Source organism: Euprymna scolopes, chromosome 32 (assembly GCF_053919585.1).
Source record: "Euprymna scolopes isolate OS-2025 chromosome 32, ASM5391958v1, whole genome shotgun sequence".
Classification (NCBI taxonomy): domain Eukaryota; kingdom Metazoa; phylum Mollusca; class Cephalopoda; order Sepiida; family Sepiolidae; genus Euprymna; species Euprymna scolopes.
The window spans coordinates 18,450,001-18,470,000 of NC_136513.1; the positions used below are offsets into that span (position 1 = coordinate 18,450,001).

The 20,000-nt window shown below is 31.7% G+C and overlaps 1 protein-coding gene across 17 annotated transcripts in view; it reads left to right on the forward strand.

The window, feature by feature from the left end:
• The window catches only part of LOC145256229 (ryanodine receptor-like), a 936,895-nt gene that overhangs the window by 129,699 nt on the left and 787,196 nt on the right, over window positions 1-20,000 (forward strand). The window contains exon 1 of one of the 17 annotated variants that reach the window (XM_080114860.1): window positions 18,618-19,056. The exons of 15 other annotated variants lie outside the window; for them this stretch is intronic. In XM_080114860.1, the coding sequence (XP_079970986.1) occupies window positions 19,015-19,056 (42 nt within the window). In that variant the 5' untranslated portion in view covers window positions 18,618-19,014. Of the gene's footprint in view, window positions 1-18,617; window positions 19,057-20,000 lie in introns of those variants that run through there. One more of the 17 variants, XM_080114863.1, reaches the window with a different exon arrangement.

Consider the following 20,000-nt stretch of genomic DNA (forward strand, 5'->3'; position numbering starts at 1 on the left):
TTTCGCTTGCAAGCAATTGCCCTACATCGCAATCGTATTTAAAATGCACAGCGGGAATAACAGAATTGCATACATAAGTATTTCAGTTATGGCTGAGATGCGCTGTCATGTACATGCACCAATGCTGCCATCATCAGTAAGCGGTACACTCGAGTCTTGAGGTAACTGATAAGGCTGAAGGGTATCGAGTTTCGTTTTCTTCTCAAGCAAATTAGACAACTGTCGTTCTTTCTTGCGTTATTTTTTTTTTTAACGCGTAGCCAAAAATGTTCTTAGCCCACTTAAAGTAGCCCAGAAACTGTAGTCGATAGGAGGAACATTTTATTCTCTAAATTACCTGTAGCATTGTTTTAATTACCTGTAGTGCTATAAAAGATGCTGAAAGTGCTCCCCGTTGACATCTATGCATTTTGGGCCACGTTTAACAACGTTTACATATACTGCTTGTAGATCTTCTTTGGTGATTCTCGTTGGTAAGGCTTCCTTTGGTTGGTCCAGATTGTGAGGGTTATTTGCATAAACCTTTTGTTTTAAAGTCCCCGAAAGATACAAATCACATGATGACAAGTCGGGGAACGTGGTGGCCATAACACTTTTGCTTATTGTCCTCCCTTCCGTAAACATGTCATGAACTAGTGTCAGTGATCTGTGAGACGTGTGGCATGTAGCGCCATCTTGTTGGAAAAAGAATTGCATTTTGTCTTGTGGTGTCAGTTGATCGATAAGAGAAAGATCAGAGAGATCAGGCTACTTTTAAGTCGGCCGCCCTGTTTTACTAGCCCAAAATCGCCAAAAGATCAGTTCTGCAGTCATTATACCATCCTCCCAAGGATTGCCTCCCTTGTTTTTGATAGGGAGGGTAGTGTAGTTCCTGTTTTCTTGGAATAAGACAATTCTACCGTTGGCATTTCCTCGTAAATGGCGGTTCAGACAATCGACAATGAACTACTTCCATTTCAAACGACGCGGTAATGCCTGGGAGGGTAGATCTTTTGGGACCATATCAAAGTGTATCTCATTGTTACAAAAGAAAGGTTCGTTCACTAGTGAGACAGAGCCTCTTTGCAAAAATCATGTTAACGAGTAATGCTGGTATGAACCCAGCAGGTAAACAAGGCATTCTGACTGCAAGGGACTCGCACACGAACATAAAAGATGGACGCCTATTTTTCTAAATAAGAAAAGTGTTTTGTTCAGAATATCAAAACATTCAATTGACAAACAAAAAAAAAAAAAAAAAAAAATCAGAGAAGCAATAAATAGGGATGATTTTCTAAAGTCTCGAAGCTCAAGGGAAGAAACTATTAGAGTAGAAGGTTTCTCGGCATCTAAGGACTTCAACATTTAAGGGAAGAATTTTTTACTGCTAGTTGCGTTAGTCGGGAGTACGGCAAGGGACACGTGCTATGAGTTCATCAAAGCGCATTCCAACAGGCACAGGGATGCAACATTGAGTCGATGGGACAAAGATTATATTTTAAAACTCTCCTCTCTATTTCAGTTTGTATTTCTCCTCACACCACAACTCATTTTGGAACTCCCCCTTTGTATTATTAAACGTCTCTATTTATCTTGTTATGTACTGAATATTTGTTAATGAAACCTATATGAAATATATTCCTTATTAAATTTTAAAGATTTTCTATTCTGAAAGAAGTTTTAAAAAATTTCATCTAAAAGTTATTTTTAATATTTTGTTAAAAAATTCAGATTTTCTTATTATTCAGACCTGTATTACAAAAAGGAGGTTTCAAAAAATGAGTTGTGGTGTGAGGAGAAATACAAACTGAAACAGAGAGAATATTCAGACCTGTAATAATACAAAGAGGGGGTTGCAAAAATGAGTTACGGTGTGAGGAGAAATACAAACTGAAACAGAGAGAATATTCAGACCAAAATTGATAAATAAAAAAATGAAAATATGAGATTAACAAAGATATGAAACGATGAGACTAACAAAGAGAAAAAAAGATTAGACTAACAGATGAAAGATTAGACCAATAGACGAATAGATTAGGGTAAACAGATTAAAAAGATTAAGCTAATATACAAACAGATAAAAGGTTAAATAAACAAACGGAGGGAAAAAAATGAAAAAATCAAGCAAACAAAAAACATTAAAAGATAAAACTAATATAAAAACATACAAAAATATTAAACTAATATACTGACAGATGAAAAGATTAAACTAATATACAAACAGATAAAATATTAAATTAATATACAAACAGATAAAAAAATTTAAACTAATACGCAAACAGATAAAAATATTCAATTAATATACAGACAGATAAAAATTAAAACTAAAATACAAATAGCTAAAAAAATTAAACTAATATACAAACAAATAAGAACATTAAACTAATATGCAAACAAATTAAAAAATTAAACTAATATTCAAACAGATACAATATTACTTTAAAAAGTAATAAACAGATATAAATAAATCTAATATATAAAAAGATGAAAAGATTAAACAAATATACAAACAAATAAAAATTTAAGCTAACATACAAACAGATAGAAAAATGACACGAATATATAAATGGATAAATTAAACTATTATACAAGCAGATAAAAAAATTAAACTAATATACAAAGGAAAAGATTAAACTAATATACAAACAGAAGATAAATTCAATCAAAAAAAGATAAAATGATTAAATTAATAGACAAACGGATTAAAAAATTCTACTAAAATACAAACAGATTAAACAAATTAAACTTATATACAAGCAGATGAAAAGATTAAATGTACAAACAGATAAAAACATGAAACTAATATACAAACAGGTAAACAATTTAGCTGATATACAAAAGATAAACTATTAATCTATTATACAAACAGATAAAAAAAATTATCTAATATGCAAACTGATAAAGTGATTAAACTAACAAACAGAAAAAAGATTAAACTAATATAAAACCGATAAAATGATTAAACTAATATAAAAACCGATAAAAAGATTAAACTAATATAAAACCGATAAAAAGATTAAACTAATATAAAAACCGATAAAAAGATTAAACTAATATAAAAACAGATAAAATGATTAAACTAATATAAAAACCGATAAAAAGATTAAACTAATATAAAAACCGATGAAAAGATTAAACTAATATAAAAACCGATAAAAAGATTAAACTAGTATAAAAACCGATAAAAAGATTAAACTAATATAAAACCGATAAAAAGATTAAACTAATATAAAAACCGATAAAAAGATTAAACTAATATAAAAACCGATAAAAAGATTAAACTAATATAAAAACCGATAAAATGATTTAACTAACAAACAGATAAAAAATAAACTAATATACACACCTATAAAAAGATTAACCTTATATAAACAGAAAAAAGATTAAACTAATATAAAAACCGATAAAAAGATTAAACTAATATAAAAACCGATAAAAAGATTAAACTAATATAAAAACCGATAAAATGATTAAACTAATATAAAAACCGATAAAATGATTAAACTAATATAAAAACCGATGAAAAGATTAAACTAATATAAAACCGATAAAAAGATTAAACTAATATAAAAACCGATAAAATGATTAAACTAACAAACAGATAAAAAATAAACTAATATACACACCGATAAAAAGATTAACCTTATATAAAACAGATAAAAAGATTAAACTAATATACAAACAGATAAAAAGATTAAACTAATATACAAACAGATAAAAAGATTAAACTAATATACATACGGATTAAAAAAAATAAACTAATATACAAACAGAAAAAAAATCATCTAATCTAGAAACAGATAGAAAAAAATTAAATTTATATACAAGCAGATAAAAAATAAACTAATATACACACCGATAAAAAGATTAACCTTATATAAAACAGAAAAAAGATTAAACTAATATACAAACAGATAAAAAAGATTAAACTAATATACATTAATACGGATTAAAAAAAAATAAACTAATATACAAACAGAAAAAAAAATCATCTAATCTAGAAACAGATAGAAAAAAATTAAATTTATATACAAGCAGATAAAAAATAAACTAATATAAAACGGATGAAAAGATTAGACTAATACACAAATAGATGAAAAAAATTAAATTAAAATGCAAACGGATAAAAAGATTAACGCATGAAATGATTAGACTTACAGACAAAATGATTAAAAGATTAAACACATCGACTAACAGATGAGACCTGATTAAGACATGTGCAAATGTCATTCAGAAATAAAGGTTAAATTGTTTGTCAGGTGGAGGGGTAACGCAACACCTTTAGGATTGGAGAAGGGTTTATACGAGGTAGAATTTTATTATTTAGGAAGACAACTAGACAAGAATTTATTAGCATGTTGTTGCTTGCCGGGGGGAAAAGACCCGTTGTATCCAACAGATTCTTGGAAGTGGACTTTCATATGTAAATTGGAAATGATATTTTTTCTGACCTTTTGTTGGATCTGTGTCATGGTAATCGAAACTATCTGTATTTTCGCAAAAGACTCTGGATACCTCTTTGCCCCATTTGCAAAAAAAACTAAATTAATTTGAATGTAGCCATATACGCATTGTAAATATGTTCCAAAATTCATTTAATAATTTGTGATTAGTTTAAGAGTGAATAGTGCACTTACAAATTGTAAACAATATATATATATATATATATATATATATACATATATATATTTATATATATATATTGTGTGTGTGTTTGTGTGTGTGTGTCCTGCCTTCGACAGACATTGGCGGCTATGTCTCTCTATTCATCTCTCTCCTTCGAGGCATTCATGAATTCATTGTTGCTCATCATATGCTCAAACTGTCAACGTATGTTTGTCGATGTCGTCCTCTGCTTCTCCTACCTACGATCTTTCCCGCTATTCTTTGCTGGTTGTCGAAATACGAAACCATGATCAGAATTATTTCTGTGGGCTTCTGTATTACATCAGTCATCTGCTTTCCATGACCTCGCGTTACCCTGATCGGTGAAGTGGAGGATAAGGGGGGGGGGTTCTCAACCATGCCCAAGGGTTTTTCTTAATTTTATAATATAAAAAAATAACATGTATGTAATTTTTTTAATGATACAATTTTTTTTCTAATAACTTGATTACGTAACACTACAGCTGTGTGTGTGTGTGTGTGTGTGTGTGTGTGTGTGTGTGTGTGTGTGTTTGAGAGAGGAACAGGAAGGTGGGGTGGGAGATGAAGTTCAAATGTTTGTAACAATGTGGTTTTAAATTATGGACGGATGAATTAAAAGACGACTGAATGATAAATATCTATAAATAGGAGGTATCAATACCGAAATATTAGGAAAAATTTGGATATCATATAATGCATGAGTGATTGGAAGTAAAGTTAAACCAATAACAAAAATCAAACGATTACATTGCATCTATGTTTGTCGGTGTGAACAGTGCTTATCATCTTGTGTGTGTGTGTGTGTGTGTGTGTGTGTGTGTGTGTGTGTGTGTGTGTGTGTGTGTGTGTGTGTGTGTGTGTGTGTACACGGCATAATCCTATTGACGCACCGGTTCTCGTCAGATCACCGAAGTTAAGCAACGCTGAGCCTGGGTAGTACCAGATGAGTGGCCATTTGGAAATTCTAGGCGCTGTATGTGCTCTCCGATTATCTGAGTATTGTTTACAGTCGTCCTGAACCTCCAATTGCCACTGATATTTAACAACGCTGACTTAGATTGCACAACTTTTGTCACAAAAATTCCACGTTTAGTCACCCTTACCATGCATATCCATAGTCTGTCAAGACTGACGGAAGCTACCATATATATGTATGTGTATGTATGAAATTTATATTTGTGTATATATTCGTTTTTATACCGAATTTCAAAATAATTAAATGTAACTTGACAATTGTTTCGCCCGCGCACAAACAAACAACTGGAAAAAATATATAATTACCAGGATTTTTTTTCTTCGATAGAGATCATCAGAAGACCATCAGATAACTTTCGGTATGAAAACCTCAAAAAAGCAATACAAAATGGCCGATCGTTTATGAAGGGATTTTTTGGTTTCTTTTAAGAACTGACTTCCGTGAGAAATGCATGCATACAGATTTTTGTTCAGATCTTTCTTCTTGATTTTATCTGGTTAAATTTTCTTTCGTTTTGGTAAAATTTATTTATAGTCAATTTGTTTTTCTTCGCCCTTCTTTATTAACTATTATATATTTTTGTCGAGAATTCTATCTGGAAACATGTTTCCCGCATCGATTCGTTTGTAATTGAAGACTCAGCAAACACAAAAGTAATTTTTATTATTTATTTTATCGAATAATGCATTGTTTACTTACATTTTTCTATTCTATTTACCGTGGGTATAGAAACATCTAGTGGAACTGGAAACTACTGTGGACGATTTATCAACCAGTCACTAGATAATTGACCTATAAATCACCTTTTTATATTTCTTGAATCTCACTTATCTTATTGTATTCGCATACCATTGTTCATTAAATTCGAAAACATAACGTAATATACTTTTCGTAAAAATTAGTATCCGATTTTACAACCAACCAATCAATCTCTAAGTTTTTTTGTTTTTTTCATTTCTTGGCGTTCACTTGTTTACGTCACTTCCGGTGATTAAGGAAAATGCCCACTTTTCTTAGAACCGATATTTACGGCACCCTATTTGTTTAGCGACAACACCCGTCAACAATCTCTCTTGCTTTCTATCCGTGCTTAAAACTAAACCAAAATTCCATGAGCAAAGTTTCTTTCCTAGAACTTCCGTCTGTAGAATAAGATACAGTGAAGCTGCTTCTCGGCTGACTATAACTTGGTCGTTTTTAAGTTCAATGTAAATAAGTTTTTGTTGACGCGTCCTCTTAAACAACTAAGCTCTACCCAAATTCCACCATTACTGATCATGATGGAGTTGTTTCACCAATTACCTAACGCTTATTTATCCTAATATTGGAGTGACCACCTGGCCTTGAAAAGTTGTGAGTAAAAATAATTAAACATTAAATATTATTTTAAACACAAATACGTCACAAACAAGTAGGTACACCAAAATAATTCGTTTTTAACTAATTTTCTTGTAGTGATTTATTTCAACTAATTTATGTCGCCAATACTATCATATTTCGGTATTAAGTAACTTGATTGATATTAATTAACCGATTAATGCGCCATAAAACTAGAAAACGGTGACAAGCTTTATAAAATACGAAACCATTTAAGATTGGCTAGTTTAGAAAGGGGGCGTGGCTTTGTTCTTGTTGTTTATTCTTACTTCGATTATCTTTTTAAAAATTGACCATCAAGGCCACACAAGTTTACACTGGACTTCCGCTGGAAGGATATTTACCATTTTTATTTTACGGACCTGACTCCTGTGATACACGAATATATATATATATATATATATATATATATATATATATATATATATATATATGTGTGTGTGTGTGTGTGTGTGTGTGTGTGTGTGTGTGTGTGTTTAAAACCCCGGAATACGTTATTCAAAATGAATAACAAAATACAGTACAGTGCATTAAAAAAATGTATATAATAAAATCACATGATAAATAACACCGTAAAGCGGGGCAAATACCGTAACCAGGATCCATAAAAACATCATATTCAATATCGCAACCTTAAAAAAAAAAGTATCCTCGGGCCACCGTATCCCGGGGTGCTACTATATATATATATATATATATATATATATATATATATATATATATATATATATATATATATATATATATATAAAGTTACTTCTGCATTTATCAACCTGCGATTTCCACGTAATTACTCGGGTGTGTCCGGCAGATGACGGAAAGAAACGGAAACGGTCAACAAGTAGTTTTTCTGGATAATAAGACATTTTTTCCAATGTATTACATAATGAATTTCAGTGGTCGTTGCTATTCTTAACATGGAAAATGGGGTTTGCATTGTAATAAGGCTCGCCCGGTCGTTTCCGGTTCTTCTCGTCATTTACCGGGCACATCCGAATAATTTCGTGGAATTCGCGGGTCCGTAAATGCAGAAGCACCCGCCTCCCTCCAAAAAAATTGCAAACAAAAAACTTCAAACAAAAAACTTCAAACAAAAAATTCAAACAAAAAAATTCAAACAAAGTAAGAATTCAAATAAATTAAACGAAAACAAAGCTGAAAAATCTCAAGAACCGGAAGGACATTGCTGATATGTATGTGTTTTCATTTCCGTTTGTTGCAAACGTATCAGGGATGGATTCTGAACAGAAAGGAACATGTTTTACCAATCCGCGTTGGATTACCATAATGGATTACCGAACAGACGAAACTGGTTTGGATGAATACAAAATTGAAAAATTGGATTTCGTAAAAAATTACGAAAGGTCAAACAACGATAACACGTTTACATTGGAAACATTTTGGAGGTTTTATTTATTTATTTATTTATTTATTTATTTATTTATCTGCGGACAGTTATCCCAACTTCATATTGATTGTTGTCTCATCATGTTGCGGCCAACTCAGCCTCTGGCTTTCTTCAAGTGATTAACCGCAACGGGATAGGAATGCTGAATCTCTTAACCGTACCGTATCCCCAGTAATTACTGCCTTCCATAGTTTTTGTTGTCTCACGTTGAAACGTGCTGAAACAAAAATAACTATGAAGATGAGAATATCAGTACGAAAATAAATAAATAAATATACAAATGACACATCTCAAAGGATTCTAATATAAAAATGATATATAATTTTGGGGGGTTGTTTTACAATCCACAGAGATTCCAAATAGTAATAAAAAATGTTACCAAAGGCAAGATACGTTACTCTCCTACATAGATGAATAAGTTTTTAGTGTTTTTATTTAATGCAAAATGTTTATTCGGATCGGAAAACAAGTGCTGTTGAGCGTTAGACGAGCACGATAAAAATGGCTGTGTCGTATCTCATATCTTTGCAGTCTCAACAATGACTTAAAAATTATACAAAATACTGCTAGAACCCCAGACAGTAAATGTTCCTGTGACATTTATTAGGTGGGTTCCTAACAGTATTTTATTTTGAACTCGTTTGTCGAGACTTTAACGATATAAGAGATACCGCACAGCCATTTTATTCTTTCACCTGTGTAACGCTCGACACTACTTGTTTTTTTTACCTATTAAACATTTTACATTAAATAAGTTCAATAAAATCTTATCCAGCTAGGTAGGAGAGTAACTTATCTTGCCTTTGGTAACATTTATTTGTTATATTTTTGTTTTTGACTATTTCTTCGAATTTCTATCGATTGTAAAAACAAACCCTATTGTTTATTATAATTTATCATAATGAGATTTATATATTTGCTGATAATACAACGTTCTATAACATGCATTAGGGAAGAACAGATGTACATAAATCTAAGACAAAGACAATATAGTGGAATGGAGCCACAAATGGGTGGTAACATTTAATGCTAGTAAAACTAAGCTGCTCTCCTTTAACAATTACAAGACGCCTCTTCAACCCCCTATATCCATGACAAATAACACCCTACCTGAGAATTCTACCTTCAAACTCCTCGACCGTATATTTGCGGGCAATATGAACTGGAACAAATACATTGAGGACATTGCGAAGGCTGCTGCAAAGAAAGTGGGTTCCCTCTATCAGGCTAGAGGACTACTCACACCTGAGAGTATCCTGTACCTCTACAAGGCCACCATTCGCTCATGCATGGAATATTGTTGCCACATCTGGGCTGGTGTATCTACCACTAGTCTCTCCCTCTTAGATAGGGTCAAAAAAAAAGAGTTGTTAATCTAATCGGTCCCACTCTATCAACTAAGCTCTAGCCCCTGTCCCATCGCCGCAATGTTGCATCACTGTGCCTGTTTTACAAATATTTTAATGGAATGTGTTCTGATGAACTTGTTTCACTAGTACCCCCTCGATGTACATATCCCCGACAAACTCGCTTAGCAATAAGATCTCACCCCTTCACTGTTGTTGTCCCTAAATGCCAGAAAGCTTTCTATTCTGATAGTTTCTTCTCTCGAACAGCTGGACTTTGGAATTCCCTTCCTGCTGCCTGTTTCCTTGACTGTACTGATATGCAGAAGTTTAAATGTAATATAAACAAATATCTTGTTAATCTTTCCTAGACATGGCCCCATATAGTTAGCCCTTACGTCCAAGTGGCGATGTGCTTTGTACGGAATGAACATGAGTAAAACTTTTTTTTTTTTTAATTCATTATTGTTATGAATATCTCTATTCATAGTTGAGCCTAAGCATGCACACACATTTATTAAAAATTACTATAAAAATTAAAATTTAAAAAAAAAATTACACACACCAGTCCTTATTCTCCTTTTTCTAATGGACAAATTAATTTAAATAAATAAAGTTAAACATATAAATGACAACCAAAATCAAATATAACAAATTAATAAAGTATTCATATAAAGGCAAGAGAACAATCCTAATATGTTGGACTTAGATCACATACTTAATTAATTTTAAATTTTATTTGTAAATTCTAAAGTAAGAATAAAATTTTTGGATACCCTTTAAGCTATTCTTTTGTATTAATATTATTTTATTTTCGACACCTATTTTACTTCAATCTATCATATATTCATTAATTAATCTGTATATTTTATTCAGTTTTTAAAATCTAGCTAGATTCAGCCACTCTGATGAATCGTAGACGACGAAACACCTGTCAGTGGATTATTATATTTTAAAATATCAGAGTGGCTGAATCTAGCTAGATTCAGTTACTCTGATGAGTCGTAGACGACGAAACACGTGTCAGTGGATAATTATGTTTTTAAAATGTTATAAATATTACAATTATTTGTATTATCTAAGCAAATATAGATTTATTATAAACTAGCGGGGGTACCCGGCGTTGCCCGAGTGTTTGTTTCCGGGACGGGGGGGGAGTTTTAAAAAATATTATGGTAGGTAAGTAGGAAGGATCAAACCCGGAGTCATGAGTAAAAGTAGGAAAATAAAGTGTGAAAAAAAACAAACATCTGCAACGTTAAGAGTTCGGCCACCAAGAAAAGTCCATTCCAGTTGTTTAGGAAAAAAAACAAAAAAAAAACGACTACGGTAAGTCGGCGCGAACGTGAAAATATAATGTGAATTGTCCAGCACGCCAACCACTACGCCACAGAGCACTGCAGCTTAGTTTAGTGATTTTAAATAACTTCACATGAAAGAACTACGAAGCCAAACCGGTGTTCTCTTCTCAACTGTTCCTTGTGAACGATCCCCAAACGGTGTTAAGTGGTGGCAGGGGGAGGAGGAATTTATTAGAGAGAAAATATTTTACCACTGCCATTGATCTTAACCGATTTTGGCCGTGACTTCTCAGCAGAAAAAGTATAGAAATCTAAGATTATCGAGGAATTTGAGAAACAATAAGCCTATAACACACCTCAGATATTGTTCTGCCGTTTGTGCATATTATATTTGCATGAAATATCTTGATTTTTAATCCTATTAAGGTCAAAATCCCCGGGAAAAAATGAGTTCATTTTATTTATATAGATAGAAGAAGATAGATAGAATAGAAGAAGATATATATATAATATAGAAGATAGATAGAAAGATAGATAGATAGAGAAAAGAAGATAGAAGATATATAGATAGAAAGATAGATAGATAGAAGATAGATAGATAGAAGAATAGAGAAGAGAAGAGAAGAAGAGATAATAGAATACTAAATAAGATATATTTAGGGGTGTATATAAAAATTAATACAATTTATTAATTCGAATATTTAAATTTTAGCGGCTTTACTTGAAAATTAAAAATGACGAAATAATAGATAGAATAAAAGGTAATTGCAACTTCTCTTCCTAATTTTAGGATTTTTTAAATCATGCTTAATGCATTTTATTTTACTTTTTTAAATTAAAAGTTGCAATTCTTTCTGATGAGTTTGAAGCAAAATAGATTCATTGATTGAGATAGTAATTAAGTGAATGATTTTGCGCTACCAAACAGTCACTGTCAAGAATTGTAAATGTCAACCTAATTAAAAGAATAAATTGTAAGATGATCAACATCATGTAATTTGGAAAATAGACTTTTGTCATTTGTTATATATATATATATATATATATATATATATATATATATATATATATATATATATATATATATATATATATATATATAGCTTTTTCCTTAGTTCGGATCTGCTGAGTTTAAATAGCTTTAGGTTTTCTTTGGTAACATTTTAATTAAATTTTCTAATAACAGCTCCTGTGTCCAGATAGCCTTTAGGCATTCCTTGTCAAACAAACACTTCCGAAATTTGATGGAAATCGATGAGTATTTCTCCTTAAATAGTAATATTTATTGGAGTATTTCAGGCGATACTCATTATTTGACTCTGGTGTTATTTTGAAGCAGTATTTGTCTTGAAATCGTTATATCCAAGTGAAATTATCATCATCATCTTCAACAACCATTATAATATATATATGTGGGGGGGGGGCGTGTTCCGGTGGTTTCCTAATTTAATGAAACTCCGTAGTTTACAGAATAGTACTTAATAGCATGTAGAACTATATTATTGTATAATTTTCTTAATTTATACAAACATTATTGGTTACACATGCGCATACATGTTTCAACAGTGATTTCTTAAGAAATCCAGTGTTATTAGTTCAGTAGTATTCACACACACACACACACACACACACACACACACACACACACACACACACACACACGCACGCACACACACACACACGCACATACACACACAAACACACACACACACACACACACAAACACACACACACACACAAACACACACACACACACACACAAACACACACACACACACACACACACACACACACACACACATAGCAGCGAGTCATTATTGAAGCACGTCCGATTGAACTTGACTGACTTCTTTTTTCCAATTTTGTTTGATACTTTTTCAATTCCCGGGGCGTTTTTTTTTTTTAATATGGCGCCCAGTATTTGTTGTTCGGCGATATACTTCTCAAGCAGGAGAATATGGTTGAACAAGAACTACTGAGCGCCATAATATACAATATGCCAGCCGAAAAAAAGAACTCAGTTGTGTTCAATCAGACGTGATTGAATATATATATATATATATATATATATATATATATATATATATATATATATATATATATATATATATTCTATCGTTATTACCATGAAAGGTACTTGGCTGAGCTCCAGTCTTTAGTTCTTCCTTCTAAGAAATTCGCTGTATGAACTCGTATTGCTACCACATCTATACACATGTGCTTAGCGTTAAATGGAAATTTCATAGACGGGGTTCTTTGTAGAGACTTGCCGTCTGTGGAATACATTGTAATAGGACTGCTTCCCTCCTGATTTCATTCGTGGTCATTTTCAAATTCAATGTTAGCAAATATTGAAAATTATTTATTATAAATTCATGTCATTCATCAGTGTTAGTGTTTTCATGGTTTTTCTCCGTCTTTTAGCTGAAAATCATTTCGATCTCAATTACGTTTATCCTTGAGTGGCTTTGATATGTGGTGACTCAATTACGTTTATCCTTGAGTGGCTTTGATATGTGGTGACTTCCTGTGTAATATATATATATATATATATATATAAATATTTAATAAAATTGGAAAGTTTTTCCCTTTATAAAATGATGATAGTAGAACTTTACAAATGCTACCTCCACACATAAATCGAAAATGGTCACACTACCTGCCACTATTCGATGCATGTTTTCCGGCTATTATCTTTTGATTTTATTCGTTATTACAAATCACTACATTATTTCTGGAAGGAGCAGCTATTCAAAACAAGTCATAGAAAACCATGGTAGGGGGATAATACACTCACTAAATATTTGTTACTGTGACTATCCCAGTTAAGATCGGGCCAAATAGTGCATAGTATCTACTTTAGATACAACGTCTGTCATTATTCGATTTTCGAATATCTACATTTTCCATCTTTCGAACACAACATTATCTAATAACATAATAAAGGCTGCAAGTTCCTTGGTCTTCATGCCAAGATCAAAGTGTAGTATTTGTTCTGATGCTACACTTCAATTTTTGGTTCTTGGTTAGGGGAGGAGAAATACTTCATGACTGAGACAATTTTTATTTTGTTCCTTTTATTCACATTAAAAGACGACCTTGGTGTCTAACTCTGCACCGTTCCTACAGCAAATTTCTTAGAAGGAAGAACCAAAGACTGGAGCTCAGCCGAGTACTTTTCATGGTAATAACGATAATAAAGGCCCCCTTAATCATTCGCGCCTTAATTTTCCAGCAATGTCATTGGTTAGACACTTAAATTCCGTTAATCCGTCATTCCATAGTTTTCAATTAACGAACGCTTCGTTGCTAAATGCTTAAGCATTCCAAAAAGGGGTTAACAGAGATTAGTATTAATGTTAAGACCAGTACAAATGTAACAATATTAAATCATCAATTTGACATAAAGCACTCATTCTACGTCAACGATTTAGAGTAAACGAGCTCTTTACGAATTTATTTCTGGTCGCGTCGATAGTCTGACTTGTTATTTATTTTTCAATCTACGTATCTCTGGATAGGATTGAACTATTGCGTGTTGGAAAAAATCGCGAGTCATTTCTGATGATCTAAAGAGAAAGAACACTTTGATTTTACATGTTTATTTTCTTCCATTAGTTTTTTTCGTTTGCTTCTTAGGAAATAGTAGTGAGTGGGGCGGTAGGCTTTAAAACATGACGCTGGATATCATAACATGCTTAAAACATCCAAGACTTTGAATTATTTAGATTCTTCGAACTACTGTTCTCATCTTGAGTATCATTATTATAATGTTTCGGTCGATTTAACCTCCGGCCTTCTTCAGGTGTATCTTATTGAACTCAGGAATATTTCTATCGAATTTCGGAATCTGGACGGAATTTCAAACAGAACCCTTTATTTACTTCACAGGCGTAGCATGCTCTCGTTCTATCAGCCATGACTTGGTAGAGGTCCTAAGTAATTTGCAGTTGCATTTTTCAATCGCCCACACTAAGAATTGAACCTTCAACCTTCAGGAGAATATCACTTTTACAATTGATTTTACCAAGTAGTCTAACCACTGCACCACGGGCCCTCTCCGAGTTTGACAAGATACACTTGAAAAAGGTCGAGGTTACATTGACTGAAACGTTGTAATAATGAGGCCCAAGGTGAGAATGGTAGTCCGAAGAATCCAAATAATTCAAAGGACCAATACTCATCTATAAAAATTCAGCAACGTAATATCAAAAATGTTTATACTTGAAACTGAAAAAGAACAATCCTCGTTCAATCAAAGAAATAAGAAAGAATGCAAAAATAAAAAATAAAAGAAGTTTAAAAAACATATAAATCGGCATAAAAACAAAAAAAAAGCGTCACAAATTGGGAAGTTTAAAAAAAACATATAAATCGGTATAAAAAAAACAGAAAAAAAGAAAGAAAATATCGTATTATGGAAATAAATTTGCGTTCTCCCTTCCTCGTGCAGACATTCCTACAATCCGGCGCATATATATTTACAAATACGTACGCATTGCTCTTTATTATAGAGTTGGGGATAGACAGATGCAAGCTAAGGTTGATAGAAATATTAATATGGTAGAATGACAGATATAAAGACTCACATGTAGGTCGGGGCGAACGGGTAAGACGCGTTTCGTTTCAGAAAGATGTTATCGGAGCCAAATCTGTGCTCAAACACTGCAACGATCAAATTCAGAGACTGATGTAAGCAGTAGTTAAATATAGATATTTTGTTCGTTTTCTTTTTGATCCCCTCCTCTCTCTCAGAAAGACACATAGGACAACAATGTGTACAGTGCCCAAGTACAGAATTGGTAGATTAGATATTGTACAATAGGTACATCCAACGCGTGCCACAATATTACGCTCAGGCATTTAATTTTCTTAATAACCAAGCACTTTTCTGGGGTTCTCTCCAACAAACTTAATATAAATATATATATATATATATATATATATATATATAGAGAGAGAGAGAGAGAGAGAGAGAGAGAGAGAGAGAGAGAGGGAGAGAGAGAGAGTTTTGTAATTTAATTTAATATTATCATCCTAACTTTTTTATCATTTAAAAAAAAAAGCGTCAAATAAACTGCTAATATTTTTTTTCAATTTTACAGCATACAAAAATATTGAAAATGCGAGGCAAAAATCGTGTTTACATTATCGACGCTTTAAAAAACAACCTTCCTGTGTAGTGACGTTTTTTTAAGCCGTTGACACACCCATGCTTTAAAAATCTAACAAAAATCAAATAATAGTCATATATTCCTGAAATTTTCGATATTTATTCATTATTAAAAAGAAATTACATAATAAAAGTAGGTTTCGTTAAATCTATTAGAGAAAAAATATTTTTTTAGGTTTTCTACATCCCCGCCCCCATTAATTCATGGTCGGAAAACTAAACAAAATAAATGTTGGTCGATAAAACTTTCAACATTTTTTAAAACTGAAAAAATGAAATAATAAAAAAAAATAGTTATTCATATATATATATAAAATCCTGTTATTTATTTCACTTACCTTAAAGTTGTAAATAAAATCAATATTATTATGTTAAAAAATAACACTTTTCCCCGATAAATTTGTTCTCGGTAATATAATTATTTGAATTACAAAAAAAAAAAAAAAAACCCAGAATTCTAAAAAATTATTATTTAAAAAAAACTTTAAATGATATTAAATTCAAATATTACGCGATATAAAGTTTAAACAGTTTTTTGTTGATAACAGCTTTCCAATTATACAAAATATATTCATATAAAAGAATATAAGACTATTGAGATAATAAAAATTGTAAATCCAAAATCGGCCTAAAAAATTGTTTTTATTTTATTATTTAAATTGATAGAAGTTGATCCGTATGTTTTGCGCTTTTTTCCAAAATGTACGGAGGTCTGTAAGCAGCATTATCTTTAGATACATAAATGTCAAGAAGACGTTAACATTAATTTATTTTATTAACTCTAGTCTGTGTAGTTCGTTAATAAAAATCTATTTGTTTTACAAAAGGTAAGTCTTATATTGTTTTTTATTCATAGCAAAAAAAGGTTTCTTCCATTAACAGTTATAACGCAAATGCCCATCCATAAAAATTGACACGAACACACGAAATGATGACGTCACTATTATTGTGTAAAATGCTGACGTTTTATACACTTCCGTGGAGGTGCCTATTGTACAATTGTCACACTTTCTCACTAGCTATGGGAAATATAGAAACCTTCACTTTTCTAATTTGTTTTTGTTTTTTTAGATGAAGATTGGTTATTCGTATTATTTGGTTCCTTTGGACAACTGTTCTCATCTCGAGTGTCATTTTCACAACGTTTCGGTTGATGTAATCTTCTTAATCTGTTTTCGGTCAGAAATTTGGCTGTCAAGAGGTCAAAGTTCAACGATATGACCTTTGAAAACTATACCAAACTTCTCCGTCAATTTTGGGTCAAACACTTGAAATTTTAGATGTAGGTTACTTGGACATGGATGAAGCTTTGATTTAAGCTCAAAAAAACAAATGTTCAAAAATTAAAAACAAACGTTCGCAAGTGTTTTTGGTATAGATGTACATAATAATACTTTGATAAGTATGTTTTAACTTAAAAAGGGATGGTGTAATAAAATTTTGGGGTCTGCGTTCGCGCCAGGCCTCCATAGAATGAAAATAGGCACCAACTTTAATAAACACTTTTCATATCTATCTGCATAAGTATACTTTGATAATTATGTTTCAGTTTGAAGAAATATAGCATAATAAAATTATGGGGTGTTCGTTCGCGCCTGACCTCCATAGAATGGAAATATGTCACAAAGTTTAAAAAGGTTTTTTAATATAGATCCACAGAATATTGTGATAAGTGTTTCAGTGTGAACAGGTATGGTATAATAAATTATGGGGTTTATCTTTTTTATTTTTACTTTCATCATATTTTGCTTTGGTTTTGATACCCCCAAATTCGAAGTTACCTCTTTGCATCCCTTCCTTTTCATAACCTATCATACTTTCATAAATCAGAGTCCATTTTCTGTAGGCTGTTTTTGAACCCAGTCAACGACGGGTACTTTTACTAGTATATATATATATATATATATATATATATATATATATATATATATATATATATAACGCTTTGAAAATAGTATATATTATATTATTTTCAAAGCGTTATACAGTTTTTGTACCACTAAAAATTTATATATATATATATATATATGAAGAGAGAGAGAGAGAGAGAGAGAGAGAGAGAGTGAGAGAGAGAGAGAGATTTAAACTCTAGTAAATCTATAGCATAATTTCTGTTGGGTTAAGTGTGAACCCTCCAGCCATGGTTATAATAGAAACCTCGAATTATGGTTAAAATAACATGATGTAAAAAAACAAAATTGTTGATATGCTGTCAAAGAGACCATGAGAATAATAATAATAATAATAATAATAATAATAATAATAATAATAATAATAATAATAATAATAACAGCGATAAGACAAGGAAAACTTGAAGAGGTTTTTGTCTTTGGCCGTGCCCCAAAAAGAGTTGTCGACTTCTTATCTCCTGAATTTAGTTCATTCCATGTACTAATGACTGGCCTACTGTTTGGCGTGCTTTCGGCTTAATACATCTGAGCTTTGTTTGCTTCTCGTTTGCTCTCTTTACACCCTCTGACTCCCCATCCCCCTTAACAAACTCACCTCATCAGGGAACTTTATATAGCCAGGAATTACATAAGGTATAAATATAGGTATGTAAAAAAAAAAAGAAGATACATTGGCGTACGAAGCAGATCATTTTTTCGCAAGGGTACCCAAGATGAAACTGTGCTAAACATTGTGCTCAGCTGAACGGACATCTTTTTTTTTCTGTGGAGGAGTCAAAGTTGGTTCAGAATTATTAATGGCGCAAAAATTGGAGCATTGTATCGCCGCCAACGGATTGTCGGACGAATTAAAATAGTATTGCTTGAGAGAGTAGAGACTGGTGTCTGCGTGCCAGGATGAGTACCACGGAGAGTACCGATTATTTGGAAATCTATCAGGTAGGTTTTGGCTTCTTTGGAGTTTCTCAGTGCGTATGCTTAATCAAGTGTGTATATACATTCAAGGTGGGAAAACATAGATATACATGTGTATGCATAGCATATATATATGTGTGTGTGTGTGTGTGTATATGTCTCTGTATATATGTCTCTGTATATATATAAACATATGTGTGTGCATATATATCTATATATATACATATGCATATATATGCGTATATATATATATATATATATAGAGAGAGAGAGATGTATGTATGTATTTATACATATATATGTATAGATATGTATGTATGTATGTATTATATGTATGTATGCATATATATGTATAGATAGATATGTATGTATACATATACACGTATAGATAGATGTGTATGTATGCATATATATGTATGTATGTATACATATATATATGTGTACACACACACACACACACACACACACACATATATATATATATATATATATATATATATATATATATATATATATATATATACAGAAAGAGGCAGACAGAAGTGCATTATTTATAGTTACGATTCCTAGAATTCAAGGCCAAGCGTTGTCTGGCGTATGATCGTTTTAGAGACAAGTTGGAATTATTTGCTTTTTTTTTTAAATATTCATTTTTTCTTTATTCTCTTATCATTTTGGGAATAGTTCATCCTACCAGATGCTAGACATTTACCCGCTAAATCATACAATCCGACCGAGAAATATTTTAAAGATTCTAACCGTCTATATTAGTCCACTTGCACTTGGTTCACCGAGTATATTTGCCGGTAGAGTTTGATTTTTTTTCATGTGTGCAATTGTTTGTGTAATTACTGGAATGATGATCTTCCTAAGATTCCAGTTTCTTTTCATACATATGACACTGGTGTGCCGTTTTTTTCTCTCTCTTAGCCCTGTTAAACCAGTGTCATTGGTGACACTAACTTCTT